The 27,981-nt window shown below is 40.3% G+C and overlaps 1 protein-coding gene across 1 annotated transcript in view; it reads left to right on the top strand.

Moving 5' to 3' along the window:
• Nucleotides 1–27,981, top strand: part of SYCP1 (synaptonemal complex protein 1) — a 93,155-nt gene that overhangs the window by 38,166 nt on the left and 27,008 nt on the right. The window contains exons 20-27 of the mRNA XM_066352658.1: nt 3,653–3,734; nt 6,513–6,575; nt 8,765–8,827; nt 8,986–9,048; nt 12,661–12,777; nt 13,217–13,327; nt 14,930–15,022; nt 15,532–15,606. Of these exons, the coding sequence (XP_066208755.1) occupies nt 3,653–3,734; nt 6,513–6,575; nt 8,765–8,827; nt 8,986–9,048; nt 12,661–12,777; nt 13,217–13,327; nt 14,930–15,022; nt 15,532–15,606 (667 nt within the window). The remainder of the gene's footprint in view (nt 1–3,652; nt 3,735–6,512; nt 6,576–8,764; nt 8,828–8,985; nt 9,049–12,660; nt 12,778–13,216; nt 13,328–14,929; nt 15,023–15,531; nt 15,607–27,981) is intronic.

Raw genomic sequence — 27,981 nt, 5'->3', positions numbered from 1 at the left:
TTAATCCTGCCCTGGCAGGTTGGCTCAGTGGTAGAATGTTGGCCTGGTGTGTGGAAGTCCCGGATTCACTTCCTGGCCAGGGCACACAGGAGAAGCACCCATCTGCTTCTCAACCTTTCCCCCCTCCTTTCTTTCTATCTCTCTCTTCCCCTCCTGCAGCCAAGGCTCCATTGGAGCAAAGTGGGCCTTGGCGCTGAGGATGGTTCCATGGCCTCATCTCAGGTGCTAGAATGGCTCCTGTTGCAACAGAGCGACGCCCCAGATGGGCAGAGCATCGCCCCCTAATGGGCATGCCGGGTGGATCCTGGTCTGGCGCATGCGGGAGTCTGTCTCTCTGCCTCCCTGTTTCTCACTTCAGAAAAATACAAAAAAATATATATATTATATATATATTTTTTAATCCTTTATCTTATTTTATTTACAGCACAGCTTTTTACTAGCCTGTTGTTTTTCTTTCACTTTGGTTGATTTTTTTGTCATACAGAAATTTCTTGATTTTGTATTAAATCTAATTGTCTTTTCTTTTGTAATTTTTCTCATTGCTTTTATGCTTAGAATTTTTTGCCTGAAATCAAATATTGATCTTTAGTTCATTTTGAAATTGCTGTATTGATATTGAGTTTATTTTTTTCTTTTTGAAATAAAACTATTTCAAGAGATCAGTTTACTTTTTTAAAAAAAATTTTTGTTGTTGATTTGAGACAGAGACAAAGGGAGGGGGGAGGTAGGGAAGAGAGAGAGAGAAAGAGTGAAACATCAACTTGCTGTTGTTCCACTTAATTGTTTCAGTTAGTTGTGCGCTCATTGATTGCTTCTGGTATGTGCCCTGACTGGGGATCTAACCCTGGCTTGGCATGCTAGTATGATGCTTTATTTACTGACCCCCAGGAGGTGCCTCAGTTTACTTATTAACATAGCTTTGGGTCTATAACCTGGTTTTTGATATGCAGTGTTTTCATGTTTATTATTTTATAAATAATCTGTTTTTGTGTTTTAAGTTTTCTTTTAGTTCATTAGTGATTTCCAAACATGTAAGTGCTTTTGTTAGTACTTATATTCTGAAGTATTGTTTTGATTTTTTTTTAATGAATGTAGTCATTAAAACTTACTGCTATTTTAAATTGTTTGAGATTTTCTTTAGACCTAATATACCCCCCCCATAGGTTTGTTAAAGGATTATATGAGTTAATGTGACTAAAGTGCTGAGCACAGTGCTTGGCACAAAACTTAGTATTTCCCAGATTTGGAAAGTCATCCTTTTAAAAAAATTATTTTTTAAAATTGTTTTTAGAGAGAGAAGAAATGGGGGGAGAGAGAGAAACATTGATTTGTTGTTTTACATATTTATGCATTCATTTTATTGAACCACAACCTTGGTGTATTGGGACAATGCTGTAACCAATTGAGCTAACCAGCCAGGGCCTGGAAAGTCATCTTTTATCATAAGTCTAATGATGGCTTTTGTCCTTTTTGCTCAGTTTTCTTTTTTGGACGTAGCTCACTGTATATTTTGGGGATAAATAGTAAAGATGTATTATAGAAAAGCTGCTTTTTATTTAAGAGAATTCAAATTATTTGAATAATATCTTTTAGCCCTGGCCGGTTGGCTCAGCGGTAGAGCGTCGGCCTGGCGTGCGGGGGACCCGGGTTCGATTCCCGGCCAGGGCACATAGGAGAAGCGCCCATTTGCTTCTCCACCCCTTACCCCCTTCTTCCTCTCTGTCTCTCTCTTCCCCTCCCGCAGCCAAGGCTCCATTGGAGCAAAGATGGCCCGGGCACTGGGGATGGCTCCTTGGCCTCTGCCCCAGGCCCTAGAGTGGCTCTGGTCGCGGCAGAGTGACGCCCCGGAGGGGCAGAGCATCGCCCCCTGGTGGGCAGAGCGTCGCCCCTGGTGGGCGTGCCAGGTGGATCCCGGTCGGGCGCATGCGGGAGTCTGTCTGACTGTCTCTCCCCGTTTCCAGCTTCAGAAAAATACAAAAAAAAAAAAAGATGAATAATATCTTTTAGTACAACAACCTACTCTGTGGACTTTTTTTTAAAAATATATTTATTTATTTAATTTTTTTCACAGGGACAGAGAGAGTCAGATAGAGGGATAGATAGGGACAGACAGGAAGGGAGAGAGATGAGAAGCATCAATCATCAGTTTTTCCTTGCGACACCTTAGCTGTTCATTGATTGCCCTCTTATATGTGCCATGACCACGGGCCTTCAGCAGACTGAGTAACCCCCCTTGCTTGAGCCAGTGGCCTTGAGTCCAAGCTGGTGATTGCCCTCTTATATGTGCCATGACCACGGGCCTTCAGCAGACTGAGTAACCCCCCTTGCTTGAGCCAGTGGCCTTGAGTCCAAGCTGGTGAGCTTTGCTCAAACCAGATGAGCCCGCGCTCAAGCTGGCAACCCCGGGGTCTCGAACCTGGGTCTTTCTGCATTCCAGATTGTGCCACCGGCTCAGGCCTCTGTGGACTTTTTGTATTATTATTTTTTTATTATTATTATTCTAGAGGGGAGAGGGAGAGACAGAGAGAGAGAGAGAGAGAGAGAGAGAGAGAGAGAGAGAGAGAAGGGGGGGAGGAGCTGGAAGCTTCAACTCCCATATGTGCCTTGACCAGGCAAGCCCAGGGTTTTGAACCGGGGACCTCAGCATTTCCAGATCAACGCTTTTATCCACTGCGCCGCCACAGGTCAGGCCCTCTGTGGACTTTTTAATACTCAGTTAAAGAGTAAATATCCTGGATTCAGTTTCACAAGGCCAGTCATTCCACATAATTGAAAATGATCCCATGCATCCAGTTTGGAGACTGAGAAACATTTAGTGGTAACAAAAGATACTACAGTTAGAAATAGCTTCAAGTGTCCATCTGAGAACAAGCTCTACTGTTTTTATGTGCAACACAGAGATTTTTAATTAATATTTTTTAAAAATTAAATTTATTGTGGTAACATTGATTAATAACATTATACAACTTTCAGGTGTACCTCATTATACTGCCTGGTATACTGCCTGATAACCACCTGAAATCTAGTTTCCTTCTGTTATTATATATTTGACCCCTTTGTCTTCCCCCAGTCCCTTTAAAAGTTTTTAAAAAGGTAATTCTTGCTTATGGTACAAAATTTAAAGGGACAAAGGAACACATGAGCCAGAAAGGTATCTTTCTTGCCTTTGTCTCTGCTGTCCAGTTGCCCTCTCCCAGAGTATCACTGCTTCTTGTGTGTGTTTTCAGAGCTATTCTATTACGTGTATAAGGTTGTATATGTATTCAGCTATCTCAGTCATGCACTTTTTTATTAAACTCACTTGTTTAATGTATTTGGTTTATTTGAGTAAAATTATGACTGTTTTAAAATTATGATTACTTTATGATTAAGAGAGCATAAAATTTTGACTTAAATAAGCATCAAGTATTTATAGAAGTATTTTTAATAGAAAAATGACTATAAGGACCCAGATCATTAATTTCAAAATAAATATATAAATTAATTTAAATATGAGTGAATTGTGCTTAATTAATATTAGTGCATGAAAATTACCCAGCAAAATGAAAATATAAACCAACAAAATTTAATAGTCAACCATTTTAGAAATTTAGAAAAGTAATAAATGAAAATATAAATTTTATCACAATGTCACTCTTTTATTTCTTTTAAGGAATGAGCTGGAATCTGTGAGAGAAGAACTAAAGCAGAAAGAAAATGAAGTTAAATGCACATTGGACAAGAGTGAGGAAAATGTATGTTATATTTAATAATAGATGTTATCACAAAATTTCAAATCATAAAACATTACCATGTGTCTAAAAAATAAAATGAAGTATACTGTTGAGTAAATAACTAGTTATCTAGGGACTGTTGTAGGCTGTTGACCTTTGAAATAAAGACCAAGCTTGGTTATTTTACTTATATAGTTTATATCTAGCAGAAATAGTAGTATAATTCTAAATTTCTTTCATAAGTGATCAATATTTAATGTTGATTTACAATTTTAGGACACATAAAAGGCTCATGCTTTAGTACTAATATGGAATATACTGCTAAATTAATAAGTTTGTGCTGTGTTTTGGTGGATATGATTTAATAAGTTGAGGTAGGAAGAAGATTTTTAGGGAAGAATGTCATACAAGTGGAATAGTACAAAGTATGTGACATTATAGAATATAATGTATATAGTAGGGGAAAATTGTGCAGAAATAGATCAGACTAGATTGTGAAGGCCTTGACTGTGTTTTTTCATTCACTCAACAAATAATATTGACTACTTACTATGTGCCAGGCACTGTTCTGCGTGCTGACTTTAGAATTTATTTGTTTTGGTAGACAATAGTGATCTAGTTAAGTTTTTCTTTATTAGGGAAGTAATATTTTTAATTTTTAAGAATGGAATAGGGAGTGGTGAAAAGCACTGAAATTAATTGGAAGGCTATAAAAAATTGTCTTGAAAGTTCCAGAAAAGGTATTGGAGAAGGCTCTGGTCTTGTGGTTAGTGACTAGAATAATCTGTCCAGGCTTGAGCTGTGTGTCCATGCCTGGAGACCAATTAACCTCCACTGAACTACAGGGACTGAGCAGGGTCTCTGGAATTTACAGTAAAGGAGTCTTTGCAGGGAAAGATTTTGGCCAGATCAAAATGTAGATCCTCTATGTAAATGCTATTGGAGACCGTAGAAGAGACAGCTGATCCAAACTTGAGTTAGGACAAGCAAGTTTTCTGGAAAAATTATACTTAATTTGAAATATTAGATTAATAGGAATTTGTGGAAGGTAGAGGGGTGGACACAAGTATATTAGGGAGAAGAAGAGTATTCCAAGCTACACACACACACACACTAGAAAGTATGAGAAAGCTGTCATATTTAAGCAAGTATAAAAAGTTCATCTTGGCTGAAAGGTGGGTTTAAGGTAGTGGTGATAGTTGGGAGAGTGGGGAGAGATGAGAGTAGATAATTTAGGTCTTAGAAGCTATACTTAAGAGTTTTGATCTGAGGAGTGTTGTAATTATATTTAAATTTTAGAAAGTTGTAAATCTATCGAAATAGTTCAAGGATGAGATGGTTTAGATCAGTGGTTCTCAACCTGTGGGTCGCGACCCCAGCGGGGGTCAAACGACCAAAACACAGGGGTCGCCTAAAGCCATCGGAAAATACATATTTATTATACAATACATTTTTAAATAAAAATACATATTTACTATACAATACATTTTTAAATAAAAATACATATTTACTATACAATACATTTTTAAATAAAAATACATATTTATTATACAATACATTTTTAAATAAAAATACATATTTATTATACAATACATTTTTAAATAAAATATGTATTTCCGATGGCTTTAGGCGACCCCTGTGTTTTGGTCGTTCGACCCCCGCTGGGGTCGCGACCCACAGGTTGAGAACCGTTGGTTTAGATTAACAAATGTTTGTGAAAGATGTGGTTAAGAGATTATAAACATTTATATGCAAGTAAATTAAAAAATCAAGATGAGGCCCTGGCTGGTTGGCTCAGTGGTAGAACATCAGCCTGGCGTGTAGAAGTCCCGGGTTCGATTCCAGCCAGGGCACACAGGAGAGGCGCCCATCTGCTTCTCCACCCCTCCCCCTCTCCTTCCTCTCTGTCTCTCTCTTCTCTCCCGCAGCCGAGGCTCCATTGGAGCAAAGATGGCCCGGGCGCTGGGGATTGCTCCTTGGCCTCTGCCCCAGGCGCTGGAGTGGCTCTGGTCGCGGGGGAGCGACGCCCCGGAGGGGCAGAGCATCGCCCCCTGGTGGGCAGAGCGTCGCCCCCTGGTGGGCATGCGGGGTGGATCCTGGTCGGGCGCATGTGGGAGTCTATCTGAATGTCTCTCCCGGTTTCTAGCTTCAGAAAAATACAAAAAAAAAAAAAAAATCAAGATGAGTTGGGAAAGTTGGTAAAATATTGCCAAGTGTTGCTGGACTAAGATAATAATGATGAACAGTAATATATAAAAATTAACATAAAGTGCAGTTTTTAAAGAAAGGACACTGAGACTGACCAGGCGGTAGCGCAGTGGATAGAGCGTTGGACTGGGATGTGGAGGACCCAGGTTTGAGACCCCGAGGTCGCCAGCTTGAGTGCGGGCTCATCTGGTTTGAGCAAAACTCACCAGCTTGGACCCAAGGTCGCTGGCTTGAGCAAGGGGTTACTCGGTCTGCCATAGCTCCACGGTCAAGGCACATATGAGAAAGCAATCAATGAACACCTAAGGTGTCGCAACGAAAAACTAATTATTGATGCTTCTCATCTCTCTCCGTTCCTGTCTGTCTGTCCCTATCTATTCCTCTCTCTGACTCTCACTCTGTCTCTGTAAAAATAAATAAATAAAAATAAATAAATAAATAAATAAAAGACACTGAAATAAACTGGGAGTACTGATAACTATTTTTGTAGAAACAAAAGATAGCTTTATAATTCTATTTCTAAAAAATACTTGTAGTGAAAATGACAATTCTGTTAACATGTTTAATCTGATGTCAAATACTATTTTTTAGGTTCGAAACATTGAATGTGAAGTATTAAAAAAAGATAAACAGATGAAGATGTTAGAAAACAAGGTATTATCAAATTACAAAAATGTTTGGGAATAGAGACTTTGTAACAATATAGATATGACTAGATTTTTAGGGCCAGCCTTTACACTTTAAACAGCCTTGATAGACCCTGGCCGGTTGGCTCAGCGGTAGAGCGTCGGCCTAGCGTGCGGAGGACCCGGGTTCGATTCCCGGCCAGGGCACACAGGAGAAGCACCCATTTGCTTCTCCACCCCTCCGCCGTGCCTTCCTCTCTGTCTCTCTCTTCCCCTCCCACAGCCAAGGCTCCATTGGAGCAAAGATGGCCCGGGCGCTGGGGATGGCTCTGTGGCCTCTGCCCCAGGCGCTAGAGTGGCTCTGGTCGCAACATGGCGATGCCCAGGATGGGCAGAGCATCGCCCCCTGGTGGGCAGAGCGTCACCCCTGGTGGGCGTGCCGGGTGGATCCCGGTCGGGCGCATGCGGGAGTCTGTCTGACTGTCTCTCCCTGTTTCCAGCTTCAGAAAAATGAAAACAAAACAAAAAAAAACAAAAACAAACAAACAAAAAAAACAGCCTTGATAGAAATCTCAATTCTCCTTTGAAGGCTTTGAGGAATAATATAGAATTTTCACTGTAGTTTTCTTTGAAGAGTCTCTAGGTTCATGCGTTTTTCACAGTGCTTCAAAGAGCAAAGTTTCATTAAATTCCTCTTGAGCTATCTCTTTCCTTTCCCAAATTTCATACTCTGAGAAGCTGCATTTGTTATGGATATCTTTAGAGTGGCAAGACGCTTTTTAAAAAATCATTCTTAGACATCTCTTACATCTCTCAGGAGATGCAGAAAAAATTCTGCTTTCTTTATATGAAATGTTTCACTGCCTGGCTGCCCATCCCAATTCACTTCTTCCTTCCCTGCACCTCAACTACACAGTGGTCCTAAATCTGACTTTTTATATAATGAGTAGTTCTCTGGAAAGCATAGTTCACTTTCTGAAGTTCTGGCCTCTAATAATCAATACCATTTTTTTTTCTATTTAGAATTCTGATGAATAAAATTCTTGATTACTGTGCACAAGAATTATTTTACTTAAGCATGAGCTGTGATAGTTTAATACTTTTTCATGATTTCTGGACATTCCACCAAATGTATTTATCTTAATTAGTCCTAAAATTTGATACTATTTAAATTTAAAAGGATTTAAAACTTATAAGTTTTTATTTTTTATTATCTTATTCAGAAAGAAGGAAGAGCGAGATGGTACAGTGAGTGTTGCAAGGAAAATATTTAACATAGTATTTTGTGCTTATAAGGGAGATCACATTTTTTTTCCATTGGAGTTTCTCTTTATGTTAATGGAATGTTTTTTTAGGATGCTTTAGGAATCTGTGCTACTTTTATGGTACTCCAGATATTTTGGTTGCTAATACCTCTTATTCCATTTCAGCATGTGTACCCAGGTGAAGTAGTCCCTCAGAGTGAGATATAAAAAAACGGTTCAGCTGATATTTCTTTAACAGGAATTAAAATATAGTTAGGAGGAGACAGAGCATCATTCCCCTTCCCCATAGATAATAAGTAAAAGAGATTTCAGAAATGAGAAATGGACTTGTTTTTTAAAGTACTGTATTTTCCCATATTTAAGACACACCTTAATTTTGGGGCCCGAAATTTGAAAAAAATGTATTACATAAAGTTATTGAACTCAAGTTTTATTCATCATAAAATTCATACAACTCCTCATCACTGTCAAAACTCCCCTCCACTAGTTTGTCTTCATCTGTGTCTGATGATGAATCACTGTCTTCATGTATTGCCTCATCCTCAGTTCCATCTGTGGCATTTGAAATGTCACACTTCTACAACTACTGTATAAGACACACCCAGTTTTTAGACACCAAATTTTTCGAAAAAAGGTGCATGGGGAAATACGGTAGTTGAATTCAAATGTTCTTTAAATATTAAGAATTAAGAATTTCAATTTTGTTAACAATTTCATTAACAATTTTTCAATTGTTAAGAATTTCAAATTTGTATTACAATTATTAAAAATTATACTTGAAAAAAGCGTGAATGACAAAAAATTGTACTTGTTCACATGATTTTAGACATTAATGGAATTATTTAACATGATATTTGATGTGACTTTTATATTTATGTAATATTTTTAGTTTGAAATTACTTATGACTGGAATATTGAATAAAATAATTATAATTTCTCATAATTTTTTTAGTGTAACAATTTAAAGAAACAAGTTGAAAATAAAATCAAGACAATTGAAGAACTCCAACAGGAGGTATGTACTGATTCTCAATATCTAACAGATTTTTTTCACTCCCATTTTAGAGACTAATTATTTCCTTTCCCTTAGTAATTTCAGTCTAAGTAAGGTGGCTGTGCAATATTGAATCACTTTGCTACTAAATCTAATTCTTTATCTTTAACCTTTAACAGAATAAGGCCTTAAAAAAAAAGGGTACAGCGGAAAGCAAGCAACTGGATGTTTATGAGATAAAGGTATTTGGGATCATTATTTTTGTTTTTAAAATAGTAAATAGATGAAAATTTAATGATTTTATACCCAGTAGCTTTTATTTTCAAACATATCTTTTGAGATTGTGGGAATAAATTCTTTTAATTGTAAGAGTACTCATCAGTGATTTAACTGTGTTATCTAAACAGCTTAAAGATATATGTATAGGTATGTATATGTATGTATTCATACTTCTTACACATACATTGAAAATTGAGCTTGAGTAGTAGACTTGGGGTGGAGCCTTGGGATCTACATTTTTTTTTGTATTTTTCTGAAGTTGGAAACGGGGAGGCAGTCAGACAGACTCCCGCATGCGCCAACCGGGATCCACCCGGCATGCCCACCCGGGGGCGATGCTCTGCCCATCTGGGGCATTGCTCTGTTGCAACCAGAACCATTCTAGCGCCTGAGGCAGAGGCCACGGAGCCGTCCCCAGCGCCCGGGCCAACTTTGCTCCAGTGGAGCCTCGGCTGTGGGAGAGGAAGAGAGAGACAGAGAGGAAGGAGAGGGGGAGGGGTGGAGGGGTAGAGAAGCAGATGGGCGCTTCTCCTGTGTGCCCTAGCCGGGAATCAAACCTGGGACTCCCGAACGCCGGCCGACGCTCTACCACTGAGCCAATCGGCCAGGGCCCTGGATCTACATTTTTAAAAAGCTCCATATATGGTTAACCTGCTGCACAAGGGGTTTGATAACCATTGACTTTGTAGGAAACAAACTCCTGGAATGTAAATTCATGATGTCAAGGGCATATTTGGTTTGTTTTCTTAGTTCCAATTCCTTGAGATATAATTTAGTAATAAAAAGCATGATTTTAAAGTATACAGTTTGATGAGCTTTGACAAATGTTTTTACAACTGTGTACAACAATAATCAAGAGCCAGGATTGCCCTGGCTGGTGGCACAGTGGAAAGAATGTTGTCACAGATGCCGAGGTCACTGGTTCGATCCTGGTGTTGCTGACTTGGTCCCAGGGTCACTGGCTTGATCACAAGGGTGCTGCCTTGACCTGGAGATCACTGATTTGAGCCCTAGTCAGGGCATATATGAGAAGCAATCAATGGGTGAACAATAAGTGAAACAAGGAATGCTCCTTCTCTCTCTCTCTCCTTTTGTCCCTCTTCCCCATAATACCCTCTCCCCCTTTACTTGCCTATTCTCTCTCCCTCTCCTTACCTGTCTCTTTCTCTTAAAAAACAAAAAATAAGGATGTTTCCATCATTCCAGAAAGTTCCCTCATGGCTTTTTGCAGTCTAAACTTTGTTCCCCAAAGACAACCAGTGTTCTACTTTCTGTTCTTTAAATCTGTCTATTCCAAAACTTTATTTAATTGGAACCTTGCCAAATATGTTTCTTATTTATATGGGTTAGATCAATGGGTCTTTTTTATTTTACTGCTTAGTCATATTCCACTGTATGAATATAACAAATTTGTTAATATATTCTATTAATGGACATTTGAATTGTTTTCAATCTTTTATCACTATAAAGCTATGAATTTTCTTGTATAAGAGTTTCACTGGACAGTTTTGCATTTCTCTTAAGTAAATATCTAGGGAAAGAATTTTTGGGTCATAGAGGTTGATTATGTTTAGTTTTATAAGAAACAACCAAATAATTTTCCAAAGTGATTTTACACTACTACTAGAAATGTATAAGAGGTCTAGTCTATATCCCACTTCCATTTGGTGTTGACAGTCTTTTTAATTTCAGTCATTCTTGTGGGAAAAGCCCAGCATCATGGGTATGAGACTGTTTAGTCATACAACAACCTACACTTAGTTTCCTGCTGAATTATTGTTACCTTGAAATTTTTAATAATTTATAAACTAGGCGTCCCTTCTTTTCATTTTGCATTGAGCTCTGCAAATTATGTAGCTGGTCTTGCTTGTAGCTTTATTTTCTATTTCTTATAATAGTGTTGAACATTTTTTCATGAGCTATTTAGTCATTTGTATATTTCCTTTATGAAGTATCTATTCAAGTCTTTTGTCTTCTGTTTTATTTTTTTATTGTAGTAAAACACCCATAACATAAAATTTACCATCTTAACTTTTTTAAAACTACAGTTCATTTACATTGTTGTGCAACCAATCCCCAGGACTCTCTTTATCTCATAAAACTGAAACTCTATACTCATTAAGCCATTCCCTGTTCCCTTCCCTTCTCCTCATTGTCCCTGGCAACCACTATTCTCTGGCCTATGAATTTGACTACTCTAGATACCTCATATAAGTTGAAAAATAGATTATTTTTCTTTTTGTGACTGCTTGTCGATTTCTGATAAAAGGGCAGAATTTTGGTAGAGATGCGTTGTATGGGAGAAAATATTTGTAAATCATGTATTTGGTAATGATGTATCTATAATATATAAAGAACACTTCCAATTCAATAGCAAAAGTCAGTCACAGAAAGACAAATACTATATGAGTCCACTGATATGAGGTGTCAAGGCCATGTTTTACCTAGGTAACAGTTTGTTACCTAAAACAGTCAAACTCATAAAAGCAAAGATTAAAATGATGATTACCAGGGATTGGGGGGGAGGGTCAAATAGGAAGTTATTCCTGTTTGTATGAGGTTTCAGTTATGCAAGCTCATAGTACCTATAGTCAGTGATGGATTGTGTACTTAAAAATTTATTAACAGGGTAGATCTTAAGTGTTATTATGACAAAAAACAACAACAAAGGGACTAAAGGAAACTTTTGAAGGTGATGTATATGTCTATTACCTTGATTGTGGTTATGGTTTCATAGGTGTATGCATATGTCAACACTCATCAAATTGTAGACATGAAATATGTGTAGTTTTTTGTATATTAGTTGTACTTCAATAAAGCTGTTTTGTTTTTTTTAAAGCATGTGTTTACTTTTTCTTTGAATCACCTGGGTGTTCTGTACAAATGGACTAGCTACTTATTGTAATAAAACATACTGAATGGATACTAAACAATTTAGATATTTTTGTGAAGCTCATTAAAAATTAAAATATGGCCCTGACAGATTGGCTCCGTGGTAGAGTGTCAGCCCAGTGTGTGAAAGTCCTGGGTTTGATTCCCAGTCAGAGCACACAGGTGAAGCGACCATTTGCTTCTCCCCCCCTTCTCTCTCTCTCTCTCTCTTTCTCTCTCTTCCCCTCCCGCAGCCATGGCTCGATTGGAGCAAGTTGGTCCCAGGTGCTGAGGATGGCTCCATGGCCTTCACCTCCGGTGCTAAAAATAATGGCTCTGGTTTCAACAGAGCAGTGACCCCAGATAGGCAGAGCATTGCCCTGTAGGGGGCTTGCTGGGTAGATCCTGGGCAGGGCGCATGTGGGAGTCTGTCTCCGTGCCTCCCTGTCTCTTAATAAAAAAAAAATATATGGCTGTTTTAAAAATATTGTCTAAATATGTATTTTAGGGGAGAAGATAGAGTTTATGGAAAATAAAGTGCATTTTACCACATGAAAGACAGAAAATGATCTAACAATAATTTCCATGAATAAGTAATCTTTAACGATTCAGAGAACCACAAAATGATTACGGTATTTTCAAGAAATCCACAGCATTTACTAATGTTCATGCTACTTTTCTTTCTTTTCTTTTTTTACTAAAAGGTCAGTAAATTAGAGTTAGAACTAGAAGGTGCAAAACAAAATTTTAAAGAAATGTCTGACAGCTATCAAAAAGAAATTGAGGATAAAAAGGTATCAGAAGAAAATCTTTTGGGAGAGGTATGAAAAACTAAATATGTTTGAGAATTTGTTATACTAACACTATATTTGTTTATTAAATAGCATTTTAAGAGAAAAATACATTTCTTTTTAAATTGACTTAAAAAGTATAATAACTTTATATTAGGTACAGTTTCTTACAGAAGCTAAAAGTACCTTGTTATTCTAAGTATTTGAGTATTGAGTAGTATATAATTATTTTAAAAAGGTTAAATGATCATTATAGTGTCATGTGGTCATCTCACTTAATAGCGTACCTTATAATAAACCAAAACAGTAATGCATTTTCTACTTGGCTTTCCTAAATTTCTGGTTGATTTCTGCATTTTATATAATAGCATGTGGTCTCTGCATTTTATATCATAGCAAATTATCTCTACATTTAAGTTAAATTTGTTTTTTGTGCTTAATTTTAAGAAACACTTAATTGATTTGATAGGTTGAGAAAGCAAAAGTAATAGCTGATGATGCTGTAAGATTACAGAAAGAAATTGATATACGATGTCAACATAAAATAGCTGAAATGGTTGCACTTATGGAAAAACATAAGGTAATATTTTTTCCTTTTGTGTAATGAAAACTATTGAAGCCATATTTATGCATAAAATAGTGAAAATCAAGATAGCACTGATTTATCAGAAAAATTATTGGTAATTTTTTCTAATTATAAATATTTATGTGTATAGATATAGATAGCATTATAGATAATTTTAGCTGGAATGTCCTTGATCTCCCATTTCTCTATGTTAAAGTATTTTTTAAATTGGTTAATAAAATTTTAAAGGCTTCAGGTATATACTTTCATTGGAAACACTGAATTTCATAATTTTAAAAATAGGTTAGAAACACCAGGACCTCTTAGAAAAGTGACTGATTGTATTGTGATCACCACCCCAAGTCAAGTCTCCTTTGATCACCATTTATCCCCTCTTTATCCTCTTCTGCCTCCCTACATTCAAATCTGAACCATACAAAGCTGAGCTTGGATGTCACTTTAAGGAAATCTCTCCTTATCATCTATGATGGAGTACTGGTCACTCTTTTTCTAGTAGTCTCTAGATTTTTTCCTAGTAGTCTCTTACAGCTCTTTTCACCTTGTACTTACTTGAGTATATACCCAGGATATATCATATATCTTGTTATATTTGTATCCTATGTGTGTGTCTAACATACAATATATGAGGCTAAATTTTTTATCAATAGAATAAGTAGATGAAAATTTTAATGTTTGTTGTGTTAGTGTGCTCTACATTTTATTGTTTAAAATAATTTGTTAGCGAATTAAGCCTTTATTCTCTTCCGGATTTGGAGAGGAGGTGGGGTATGCCTACCTATATACATCTTTCAAAATTGTTGGGATATAACATTATTATGAGGTAACCAATGAAGATTTAAAAAAAAACCTCTTGGCCTGACCTGTGGTGGTGCAGTGGATAAAGCGTCGACCTGGAAATGCTGAGGTCACAGGATCGAAACTGGGCTTGCCTGGTCAAGGCACATATGGGAGTTGATGCTTCCAGCTCCTCCCCCCTTCTCTCTCTCTCTCTGTCTCTCCTCTCTATCCCTCTCTGTCTCTCTGTCTCTCTCTCCTCTCTAAAAATGAATAAATAAAATAAAAAAATAACCCCCCCCCCAAAAAAAAACATTTAAAAAAAAAAACAAAAAACAAAAACCTCTTAAAGTAAGTTTGTGAACTCGTAAGTTTAAACATATTTGGTGTATATCTTAATCCAGTGCAACTTTTATTCTTTGGCCAGCAGGAGCCTCTTCAAATTGGTTGGCAAGTCCTTTTGACTTGACTTTTAATAGTTCTTGATAGCTTTCTTACTCTTTTATGACAGTGTTCAAGACTCATTTTGTATTTCTTGACTCAGATGTGGAATCAGCCACTTTCCTAAGAGATCCTAGTGTTTCTAGCCTGTTTTTAAAATTATAAAATTCAGTGTTTCCAATTAAAAAGAATTATTTCAAGACAGTTATCTATGTTTCATTATTTATATAATTTTTAAATAAAAATATACTCAAATATATATATTATTGAATTTATAATCATTATTCTCTTCAAATTTTAAATGTACAGGATACCAGTCACATTAAAACATAATCTATTTGGGTTCTGATATACTTAAAAAAAAATTTCTGTTTAATGTAGCATCAGTATGATAAAATCATTGAAGAAAGAGACTCAGAATTAGGACTTTGTAAGAACAGAGAACAAGAACAATCATCAATGAAAGCATCTTTGGTGAGATATAAAACAAATAGCCATAAAAGCCAATTTTTCTGTCAATATATGATAGCAGGTGGTAAAGAATAATATTAAATAAAGCCAAAATTTTTGAGTTACAGAATAAAAAAACCTTAGATATGAAAGGGATTTTATAGATCTTGTTGTTAAGTGGATTCCCAGTTTATTTTTTGAAAAGGTGAAATGAACTTTTTTTTTCAAATGATGTTATAAACTACAGTTAAGAAATAATTTTGGAGCTCTGATTGAGATTGGGAGAGGAGGGATGGGGAAGATTGAGAAAAAGTGAATAGGAGAGATACATAGTGTTAAATATTTTAGTGTAAATGATAAAACATTTGTCTAAATAAAATATTTATTTATGTTCACCTACCAGCTTTCATATTAGTATGTTTTTCAAGTGTATATGTTTTATAAGTGAATTTATTTCTCTATAAAATCTAAATTTATTTGAAACACTAGTTTGCATTTATGCATTTCTAAATTTCATGTTTCTTTTTCTTTAGGAGATTGAATTATCCAACCTCAAAAATGAACTTTCATCTACTAGGAAACAACTTGAAATAGAAAGAGAAGAAAAAGTAGGTTTTGTGGCATTATGAAGTAACTAATTGTAAGGGTTAGGTACAGCTTTGTGCTTTCATAAATGTTATATTAGAAAAGAACATAAAACATTTGGGTAACTGGATTAAAAAATACAGTTTTTCCCCCATTAGCTCTTTTTCAAAAGTATTTATAATACAGCTTAAAATCAGAGAGTGTGATGCCTCCCACTTTGTTGTTCTTTCTCAGGATTACTATGGCTACTTATGATCTTTTATGGTTTCATATAAAATTTGGATAGGTTTTTCTACTTTTGTAAAAAGTGCTGTTGGTATCTTTTCCTTTCTTAAGTGAGAACTAGGGAGGCAGAGAGACAGACTCTGGCATGCACCCCTACTGGGATCCACCCAGCAAGCCCACTAGGGGACGATGCTCTGCCCATCTGGTGCATTCCTCCATTGCTCAGCAACTGAGCTCTTTCTAGCACTGGAGGTGGAGGCCATGGAACCATCCTCAGCGACCAGGGCCAACTCTCTCCAACCAAGCCATGGCTGCAGGAGAGAAAAAGAGAGAGAAAGAGAGAGAGAGATGGGGGGGAGAAGCAGATGGGTGCCTCACCTGTGTGCGCTGACCAGGAATCGAACCTGGGACATCCACATGCCAGGCCAATGCTCTACCACTGAGCCTACTGGCCAGGGCCTGTCATATACTTTTAATATATCTATTGAGATCATTATATGATTTTTATCCTTTATTCTGTTACTGTGGTGTATCACATTAGTTGATTTGAATATATTGGGCCATCCTTTCATCCCAGGGATAAAGCCCACTTGATCATGGTGTTTGATGCTTTTAATGTACTGTTGAAATATGTTTGCTAATATTTTTGTTGAGGATTTTTACATCTGTTTTTATCAACAATATTGGCCTATAGTTTTCTTTTCTTGCAGTGCCCTTCTCTGGCCTTGTAAAATGAATTTTGAAGTGTTTCTTCCTCCTTAGTTTTTTATTTTGTTAGATTTTTAAATGGGTTGGTGTTCTCTAAATGGTAGAATTCACCAGTAAAGCCATCAGTTTTTGGTCTTTTTTGTTGGGAGGTTTTTGATTACTGATTCTATCTCCTTACCTGTTATTGATCTGTTCTTATTTTTAATTTTTTTTTACTCATTCTTGCTAGATATGTGTTTCTAGGAATGTATTCATTTCTTCTAGGCTATCTAATTTGTTGGTGTATAATTGTTTTAGTAATCTCTTATGATTCTTTGTGTTTCTGTGGTATTTGTCATTAATGTCTCTTACATTTCTGATTTTACTTATTTGACTCTCTTTTCACTTTTTAAATAGTTTAGCTAAAGATGTTGGTTATGTTTAGTTTCAAATAATCAGTTCTTAGTTTCATTCATATTTTTTGTTGTTTTTCTGGTCTCAATTTCATTAATTTCTGTTCTGATCTTTATTTTTTCCTTTTGCTAACTTTGGACTTAGTTTGTTTTTCTTGCTTGAGGGATAAAGTTAGGTTTTTTGCTTCAGATCTTTCTCTTTTCTTAAATGTAGGTGTTTATTTCTATAAACTTTCCTCTGAACTCCTTGTATCCTATAAGTTTTGGTATGGTGTTTTTATTTTCATTTGTTTCAAGATATTTTTGGATTTCTCTTTTGATTTCTTCTTTGACCCATTGATTGTTGATTGTGTTTGATTTTCACACATTTATGAATTTTCCAGTATTTCTTCTATTATTGATTTTTAATTTTGTATCATGTGGTTAGATGCATACTTTTTTTCTTTTCTTTTCTTTTTTTTTCTTTCCTGAAGCTGGAAACGGGGAGAGATAGTCAGACAGACTCCTGCATGCACCCGACCGGGATCCACCCGGCATGCCCACCAGGGGGGCGACGCTCTGCCCACCAGGGGCGTCGCTATGTTGCGACCAGAGCCACTCTAGCGCCTGAGGCAGAGGCCACAGAGCCATCCCCAGAGCCCGGGCCATCTTTGCTCCAATGGAGCCGTGGCTGCGGGAGGGGAAGAGAGAGACAAAGAAGAAGGAGAGGGGGAGGGGTGGAGAAGCAGATGGGTGCTTCTCCTGTGTGCCCTAGCCGGGAATCGAACCCGGGACTCCTGCACGCCAGGCCGACGCTCTACCACTGAGCCAACCGGCCAGGGCCTAGATGTATACTTTTATTAAAAAATGTTTTAAGACTTGTAGCCTAGCATCTGATTTATCCTGGAGATGTTCTATATGTGTTTAAGAACAGATATTCTGACCTGACCTGTGGTGGCGCAGTGGATAGGGCATCATCAGCCTGGAACCCTGAGGTTGCCGGTTTGAAACACTGGGCTTGCCTGGTCGGGACATGTATGGGAGTTGATGCTTCCTGCTCCTCCCCCTTTCTCTCTCTTCTCTCTCTCTGAAAAAATAAATAAATAAAAATCTAAAAACAAGAAGAGATATTCTGTTTTGTTGGGTAGAAAGTTGTATATATGTTTGTTAGGTTTGTTTGCTCTAAAGCAGGGGTCTCAAACTCGCGGCCCGCCGAACAATTTTGTGCGGCCCGCAGACTAATCCACGAAGTTCAAAATTCGCCCCACCAAACAATTTTGTGCGGCCCGCAGACTAATCCACGAAGTTTGAGTTTGAGACCCCTGCTCTAAAGCATAGTTTGTATCCAATGTTTCTTTATTTATTTCTGTCAGGATGATTTATCCATTATTGAAGGTGAGATACTGAAGTCCCCTATTATCATTGTAGTTTTTTTCTGTTTCTCCCTTCAGATACATTAGTATTTGTTTAATATATTTAGGTGTTCTGCTCTTAGGTGCAAATATATTTATAATTGTTATATTTTCTTCCTGAATTGACTCCTTTAACATTATATAATGATCTTCTTTATCTCTTGTTACAGCTTTTGATTTAAAGTTTATTTTGACCCTGGCCGGTTGGCTCAGTGGTAGAGCATTGGCCTGGCGTGCAGAGGTCCCGGGTTTGATTCCCAGCCAGAGCACACAGGAGAAGCGCCCATCTGCTTCTCCACCTCTCCCTCTTTCCTTCCTCTCTGTCTCTCTCTTCCCCTCCCACAGCCGAGGCTCCATTGGAGCAAAGATGGCCCAGGCGCTGGGGATGGCTCCTTGGCCTCTGCCCCAGGCGCTAGAGTGGCTCTGGTCGCGACAGAGCGACGCCCCGGAGGGGCAGAGCATCGCCCCCTGGTGGGCAGAGCGTCGCCCCCTGGTGGGCGTGCCCGGTGGATCCTGGTCGGGCGCATGCGGGAGTCTGTCTGACTGTCTCTCCCTGTTTCTAGCTTCAGAAAAATATTTTTTTCAAAAAAAAGAAAAAATTAAAGTTTATTTTGTCTGATATATGTATAGCTATTCCTATTCTCTTTTGGTTTCCATGTGTATGGCATATCTTTTTTCATCCCTTCACTTTCTGAGTATGAATGTCTTTAAGATTAGGTGAGTCTCTTGTAGGCAGCATATCTTTGGATCACGTTTATATATCTACTTAGCTACTCTGTGTATTTTACTTGGAGAATTTAGTTCATTTATATTTAAAGTAATTATTGTTAGGTAAAGAGTTACTAATGCCATCTATTACTTTCTGGCTATTTTTCTGGTAGTTCTAAACATCATCCAGTCATTGGTGGTTGATAGGATATGTAATGAGAACATTACTTTTATATTGGCTTAGTATACACAAGACATTCAGTGAGGAGAGATATTGACATAGGATTTATGGGCAGTCAAGGCAAATTTTCCTAAAATTCTGTGCATTGGAACTTTCCTTTCTCTGAGAACTTTAAGGCTTCTTTGGACTGTAACACTTCTGTTTTCTAGATGATTGGCATATTAAAGACATACTACATATTCTTTCCTGTGGACCAGGTTTCTTTTTCTTTCTCTTCCTCTACCCCTTCCCCTTCCTCCTCCTCCTCCTCCTTTTTTTTTTTTTTTTTTTGTTGTTGTTGTTTGTATTTTTCTGAAGCTGGAAACGGGGAGAGACAGTCAGACAGACTCCCGCATGCGCCTGACTGGGATCCACCCGGCACGCCCACCAGGGGCAACGCTCTGCCCCTCTGCCTCCGGGGCATCGCTCTGCTGCGACCAGAGCCACTCTAGCGCCTGGGGCAGAGGCCAAGGAGCCATCCCCAGCGCCCGGGGCCATCTCTGCTCCAATGGAGCCTTGGCTGCGGGAGGGGAAGAGAGAGACAGAGAGGAAGGAGAGGGGGAGGGGTGGAGAAGCAGATGGGCGCCTCTCCTGTGTGCCCTGGCGGGGAATCGAACCCAGGACCTCTGCACACCAGGCCGACGCTCTACCACTGAGCCAACCGGTCAGGGTCCTCCTTTTGTTTTTTACTAAATACACACATTCTAATCTCCAGGAAAAGTGGTGTATTATTTCTTATGTATTTTTTACTTTTCTGTACTTTCTTTTTATCCTTCATCTCTATTAATCTCATCTTAAAAGTTCATTGCCGGGTGTAAAGCCAGCAGGCAGGGCCACCACTATCAAAGCAGCCTGGCCCATGCAGGTTTGCATTAGATTCGGACAGTCGGTAAAGAAACAGCGGAGCCAAAAACTGATGGGCCATAGCCTTTAATCCTACCTTGCACCCGGTGGGCAAGTAAAAAATACACACTGGGCTCCAAAACCCAGTCACACTCAGTGCTCACAAAGCCACTGACTTATCCGAGTTTCCTAGAATCAAAGGTTTCTAGCTCACCAGCCTTCTTCTCCTCAGTTCCCCATCTCCTTCCTTATCCCAGATACAAACTCTACACAAACTGGCATCTCACTCAGCACTCCGCCATCTTGGCTGCTTCTCCTGGCCTCCTCCACGTGGCCTCCTTTAGCTGCTGGCTCTACTCTCTCAGCTCTCTCATGCTAACCTCAGGAACCAAGAGCCCAAACTCTCATTCCATCCCCATTTTATAGTGTAGAAATCCAAACCCTTAATCCAATATAGAAAACAGGGAAGTCTCTGATACAAAGTCACTCTCTGAGGCATGATTGGATTGTACCGCCCTACATCAAAAAAGGGTAGGAAAGGCTTAATCCCAAAACCAAGCCTCAGGCTACAAGGATTCTACCTGCCTTTAGCCCACCCCAACACACATTAATATCACCTGGGCGACGGCCTCCTCGTGTTATCTTTAACAAAGTGAGCATAATACATTTTATCTGCCCAACACTGGGGTCCAGCCCCGGGGGGGATCCAGGGGTCCCACAGGAGGAGACGGCGTCGGCGAAAATGGAGTGAGAGAGCCGAATTCTTTTCTTTCTCTTTATTCTCTGGTTAGCATTTACTGCCAGGCATCTCTGCTCAATGCTAGTATATCTCCCTTTTTATACACGCACACTGAGTTACAATCACATGGTGTTAATTATTGCTTTTGTTTCACTATGTTTTCATGTTTCCGGATAACAGTTAATTTACATCTATGAGTCACAAATCAGGTAGCAAATCATTCAAAATAACTTGAATAACAACATCAGTAAAAGCTTTTAAAGTATTAGTCTGTTGTGAGTTAAGGGGCAGAGAGAGATTTAGCAGACGACTAACAATGGACCACCACTTGCTCAGGTAAATGGCCTTGAGTTTATGCAGTGTCCTACAAGATTCTGAAAGGCTTGCCTTTAAAGAAATTAACATAACATTAAGGATAGCTTTCACCCAAAGATATGCAGAGTGCACTTGCAAGATAGCCCAGCAGCAACACAAGACATTAACTGTTATTACTTCCTACATTTTATTTAAACACTAGTTAAGTTCTGACTCTATTCTTCTCAGAATATACCACTATTTGCAGATTAAATAAGCAGGAAGAAAGGAATGTTTCTCTACTTATCACATGAAAAGGCTAGGGAGGAAAAAATGTTAAGTGAAGGCCGAAGGGTGCTCTGTGCACAGCCACTGCTTCCTACCCATTCACAAGTCACAATCTATTCTTTTTAACATGATTAAGAAGGAATTCTCTGTAAAGCCAGGAGGCAGGGCCGGGGCCACTATCACAGCAGCCCAGCCCATGCAGGTTCGCATTGGATTCGGACAGTCGGTAAAGAAACAGCGGAGCCAAAAACTGATGGGCCATAGCCTTTAATCCTACCTTGCACCCGGCGGGCAAGTAAAAACATACACTGGGCTCCAAAACCCAGTCACACTCAGTGCTCACAAAGCCACTGACTTATCCGAGTTTCCTAGAATCAAAGGTTTCTAGCTCACCAGCCTTCTTCTCCTCAGTTCCCCATCTCCTTCCTTATCCCAGATACAAACTCTGCACAAACTGGCATCTCACTCAGCACTCCGCCATCTTGGCTGCTTCTCCTGGCCTCCTCCACGTGGCCTCCTTTAGCTGCTGGCTCTACTCTCTCCGCTCTCTCATGCTAACCTCAGGAACCAAGAGCACAAAACTCCCGCTCCGTCCCTATTTTATAGTGTAGAAATCCAAACCCTTAATCCAATATACAAAATAGGGAAGTCTCTAATACAAAGTCACTTTCTGAGGCATGATTGGATTCTACCACCCCACATCAAATAAGGTAGGAAAGGCTTAATCCCAAAACCAAGCCCCAGGCTACAAGGATTCTGCCTGCCTTTAGCCCACCCCAACACACATTAATATCACCTGGGCAACGGCATCTTTAACAAAGTGAGCATAATACATTTTATCTGCCCAACAATCCACCCCTATGCTCACTTTACTACCCACAATTGACATCACCAGCATTCCTGTGCAAGGAAATTAGAACATTACACAGATTACAACAGCAAAAATCATACAGTTTCAACAATTACAAAAGTACATTTCACCAGTCTCTGAGCACTTTGCCCAAAGCGCAAAATGTCCTTGGCCTTCTTTCTAGCCACGGGAAAAGCTTCCAGGGGTAGGGGAGTGCTTCCAGCAAAGCCACCCCCCACCCCCATCAGGGTATTTCACATTGTCCAAAATCCATAATCTGTAAGTCCATCCAACAAAGGAGCCAATGCCCACTCCGGTCGTAGTCCAGGAAATCAGTCCGCGCACATGGGGCGTCAGCCACCCCCCTCATCCCTGCCATCCTGGCAGGTCTTACACTGTCCCAAAGAGGAGCACGTGACAATGGCAGTCAGCATTTCCATCTCTGCTCCGAAAAGCATTTCCAGGCCTATGTCCCAAAATTGCAGACCTACCAGGGCCGTAGTAGGTGCTCCTTCCAGCTGCACTTTTACCTTCTGGAGACTGCGGATTGCAACTCCAGCCCGATTCTCCTCATCCTCCAAAGAGGAACTGAAAACACCAGCTCCGGCTGCCGGGCTCAAACCCCGGGCTGCTGCCGCCTTCTGCTCCGCAGACCTTGCAGCTCCAGACCCAGCCTCAGCTTCAGCCTCAGCCCCGGCCTCCTGCCGCTGCTGGCTCTCCACAACAGCCTGGGCAATCTGCAACTCACAGACCTGTGAATCCTATTGTTGGGCAGATAAAATGTATTATGCTCACTTTGTTAAAGATGCCGTTGCCCAGGTGATATTAATGTGTGTTGGGGTGGGCTAAAGGCAGGCAGAATCCTTGTAGCCTGGGGCTTGGTTTTGGGATTAAGCCTTTCCTACCTTATTTGATGTGGGGTGGTAGAATCCAATCATGCCTCAGAAAGTGACTTTGTATTAGAGACTTCCCTATTTTGTATATTGGATTAAGGGTTTGGATTTCTACACTATAAAATAGGGACGGAGCGGGAGTTTTGTGCTCTTGGTTCCTGAGGTTAGCATGAGAGAGCGGAGAGAGTAGAGCCAGCAGCTAAAGGAGGCCACGTGGAGGAGGCCAGGAGAAGCAGCCAAGATGGCGGAGTGCTGAGTGAGATGCCAGTTTGTGCAGAGTTTGTATCTGGGATAAGGAAGGAGATGGGGAACTGAGGAGAAGAAGGCTGGTGAGCTAGAAACCTTTGATTCTAGGAAACTCTGATAAGTCAGTGGCTTTGTGAGCACTGAGTGTGACTGGGTTTTGGAGCCCAGTGTGTATTTTTTACTTGCCCACCGGGTGCAAGGTAGGATTAAAGGCTATGGCCCATCAGTTTTTGGCTCCGCTGTTTCTTTACCGACTGTCCGAATCCAATGCGAACCTGCATGGGCTGGGCTGCTGTGATAGTGGCCCCGGCCCTGCCTCCTGGCTTTACATTCTCCTACAGACTTAACCCTTTACGAGGGATATCATAGCCAGCCTCTTATGTCTTATGAGCCCAGTTCAAGGGGCTTACAGGCTTTTCTGTGGAACTTACACCCTCTGTCTCATTTCCAAAGAAATCACTACGAATCTACAGGGAAAGCATGGTACTATTATCCCTGTGCCACAAATAATAGCACACACCCAGAAAAGGGGGGATATAAGGCCAGATTAATTCAAAAAGTCAAAGGGGGGAGTATCGTTGTGCCTATCCTTTGTGGTGACTTTGTCACCCCGCAGCCATTGGTCTTCACTGCAGTGACTTTGTCACCCCGCAGCCATTGGTCTTCTCTGCTGTGACTTTGTCAATCAGCAGTTTTTGGTCTTCTTCTGCTGTGACCTTGTCAGCCAGCAGTTGTGGGTCTTCTCCTGCTGTGACCTTGTCAGCCAGCAGTTGTGGGTCTTCTTCTGCTGTGACCTTGTCAGCCAGCAGTTGTGGATCGGCTCCCGACAGTTCATTATTCAAGATCAACACACAGAGAAAAAGTGAATCTGTCTCAGCCCATAATATTTGGGATCTTTTTGCAGCTCTTTACAGTTTGTTACCTGTGTGTATTCCTTACTTTATAATCTGGTCCATTCACTTTATTTTTATATTCATATTTTTAAAAGATTTACTCAAGGCTCTGGTCGCAACATGGCGACGCCCAGGATGGGCAGAGCATCGCCCCCTGGTGGGCAGAGCATCGCCCCATGGTGGGCGTGCTGGGTGGATCCCGGTCGGGCGCATGCGGGAGTCTGTCTGACTGTCTCTCCCTGTTTCCAGCTTCAGAAAAATGAAAAAAAAAAAAAAAGATTTACTCAAGATTCCATAGATCAGGGGTCGGGAACCTATGGCTCGCAAGCCAGCTGTGGCTCTTTTGATGGCTGCATCTGGCTCGCAGACAAATATTTAATAAAAATAATAATAACGTTAAAAATATAAAACATTCTCATGTATTACAATCCATTCATTTCCTACCGCTCATGTTCATGGTTGCGGGTGGCTGGAGCCAATCACAACTGTCCTCTGGGACAACACCAAATTTTTATTGGATAATGAGTAACATACACGGGTCATTGTGAGGTCAGGAAGAAAACTCCCCTCCTTTAAATCAAGTAGTCAGCTAGCTAATTGCAGAAACCCTTTTGACAAAGAAGGCTAAAAGAAAAAAAGATGAGGAGTATCGTACTTTACAGCAGGAATGGACAGAGGAATTCGCCTTTGTGGAGAGAGCAGGTTCTGCAGTGTGTCTAATATGCAATAATAAAATTGCATTGATGAAACGGTCAAATATAAAGTGGCACTTCACCAGACGCCATACTACATTTGCATTGAAATATCCAGCGGGGGACAGCAGGAAGAAAGCATGTCAAGAGCTACTGTGCAGAGTGCAAGCTAGTCAGCAGCAACTCCGTGTTTGGACCCAACAAGGTGACTGGAATTCGGCTAGCTTTACTGGTACTTTAGCAATTGTGAGAAACAGAAAGCCATTCACAGATGGGGAGTATGCCAAAACATTCATGCTTGATGTTGCCAATGAACTTTTTGACCACTTTTCGGATAAAGACAAGATAATCAAACGAATAAGACATGCCTTTGTCGGCAAGAACTGTTCACGATCATACCATCATGATGGCAAATCAAATTGAGGCAACACAAGTGAAGGACATAAATGCAGCACCATTCTTTTCTCTCGCTTTGGATGAGTCAACAGACTAAGCCATTTATCCCAGTTCAGCGTGATTGTAAGGTATGCTGTTGGTGATACACTACATGAGGAAAGTCTTGCTGTTTTGCCTATGAAAGAGACAACAAGAGGGGAGGATTTATTCAAGTCTTTCACTGAGTTCACTAAAGAAAAAAATCTACCGATGGATAAACTTATTTCCGTGTGTATTGATGGTGCTTCGTGCATAGTGGGGAAAAACAGAGGATTCATAGCGCTTCTTCGTGAACATGAAAAGAGACCCATCCTAAGTTTTCACTGCATCCTACATCAGGAGGTGCTTTGTGCTCAGATGTGTGGCGAGCAGCTTGGTGAGGTGATGTCACTGGTCTGGTCATTCGGGTGGTCAACTTTATTGTTGCTCGAGCTTTAAATGATCGCCAGTTTAAAACACTGCTGGATGAAGTTGGGAATAATTATGCTGGTCTGCTTCTGCATAGCCACGTGCATTGGTTGTCAAGAGGGAAGGTGCTCAGCTGTTTCGCGGCTTGTCTGAGTGAAATCCGGACTTTTCTTGAAATGAAAAACGTCGAGCATCCTGAGTTAGCTAACACTGAGTGGCGCCTGAAGTTCTACTATCTCGTGGACATGACTGAATATCTGAACCAGCTCAATGTGAAAATGCAAGGCATTGGAAATACAGTCTTATCCCTTCAACAAGCAGTGTTTGCATTTGAAAACAAGCTGGAACTCTTCATCGCGGACATTGAAACAGGTTGTTTACTACACTTTGAAAAACTGGGAGAGTTTAAAGATGCATGCACAGCAAGCGACCCTGCTCAACATCTTGATCTCCAGCAGCTAACGGGCTTCACATCTAATCTCCTGCAGTCATTCAAAGCATGCTTTGGAGAATTTCGTGAGTGCACTCGTCTTTTTAAGTTCATCACCCATCCACACGAGTGTGCAGTGGACAACGCCAACCTGGTGTCTCCGTCAGAGATTTTGAGCTACAAGCTGCTGACCTGAAGGCCTCAGACGTGGGTGAATAAGTTCAAGTCACTGAATGAAGATTTGGAAGACTTGCACGACAGCAAGCAGAGTTGGTGAGCAAACACAAGTGGGGAGAAATGAAAAAACTTCAACCCGCGGACAAGCTGATTGTCAAAACTTAGAATGCGCTTGCGTGTGAGTATTGCTGTACTGACAATGTTTGGCTCTACGTATGCATGTGAGCAGTCTTTCTCACATCTAAAGAACATTAAGACCAACCTATGATCATGTTTAATGGATGGAAGTCTCAACGCCTGTATGAAGCTTAACTTCACCATGTATCAACCAGACTACAAAGCCATCAGCAAAACCATGCAGCACCAGAAGTCGCATTAATGGTAAGAAGTACTTTATTCATCATTGGTTAGCAACAGCATAACAACGTTATTAAAAAGAATTCAGAGACTTAATGTACTTTAAAAGTGTTGGTCTTACATAAAATGCACACATTTACTTGTATTTAGTGTTAAACATATGTATGACTCTCATGGAATTACATTTTAAAATATGTGGCGTTCATGGCTCTCTCAGCCAAAAAGGTTCCCGACCTCTGCCATACAGATCAAAATTTGGGAAAAAAAGATATTCAAAACCAAATAACAGGGTGACGTCACGGAAATGGAGCCGTGAGCAGCGCGTCCGACAGATCTCCCCAAAATCTCAACAAATTTTTCAACTAGAAACAGAAAAATATATCCTCGGAGCATCCCGGAGTACCACACACACACAGAAAGCGAAAGGACTGTTGCCAAGGAGGGAATATGCCTGTGGTGAGTCAACCCACATGTGCAGCTGCCCGTGCCGCGGTCCGGGAGTCCCGGCTACCGGCGTGCGCTGAGAAGCCGCGCGCACCCCTGTGCCGCAGTCGGGAGGGGCGCCAAACCTGACTTTCCTAGTCAGGAGATTCTCTCCTTGGGCAGGGCACCTCACCCAGCCATTCAAGCTAACAATCAAGCGTTGGGGGAGGGGCGCGCAGGCAGCCTGAAATACTCTCTGGAGCACAGCTGCGGATCCAATCACTGAAATTAGCTTAACCCAGGAAATCTGCGCACCTACGGGGCTCTAATTGATAAGATCTCTCCCAGTTCAGCGATCCAAGACAAGAGGCATAATATTTTTCAGTGCCGTTCGCTAAAGGGGCGGGGGCAACTTCTGATTGACAGAGCCTCCATATTCAGGGATATACCTAACAAGAGGGACTTGGCAGATATTAAGATCTATACAGCAAGCAGCGAATAGTGCATCTTCTTCCCAGCCAAAACAGGCTACAAAGTGTGGAAAGCCTGGGTTGAGTGGTCCAACTGAATGGTAGGCGCTGAACAGTCACCTTGACAACAATTGACTCCCAGCCCCACCTGATTACGCTGGAGGCTCTGACTGCCAGAGCCTTACCCAGAGCCTTGCGCTGAGTGAGGATAGAGTGGGGATTTCCCAGCTCTTTGAGCCTCTTACTCCCCAGACAGAAGCGGTGGCAGCCTCATAGCTGGATCACCAGGCTGCTAATTCAGGAAGGGGAGACTAGG

The sequence above is a fragment of the Saccopteryx leptura genome, chromosome 11 (genome assembly GCF_036850995.1).
Source record: "Saccopteryx leptura isolate mSacLep1 chromosome 11, mSacLep1_pri_phased_curated, whole genome shotgun sequence".
In the NCBI taxonomy this organism is placed as follows: domain Eukaryota; kingdom Metazoa; phylum Chordata; class Mammalia; order Chiroptera; family Emballonuridae; genus Saccopteryx; species Saccopteryx leptura.
The sequence above is the reverse complement of the archived record's forward strand: the minus strand, read 5'-3'. Positions and strand labels throughout refer to the sequence as shown.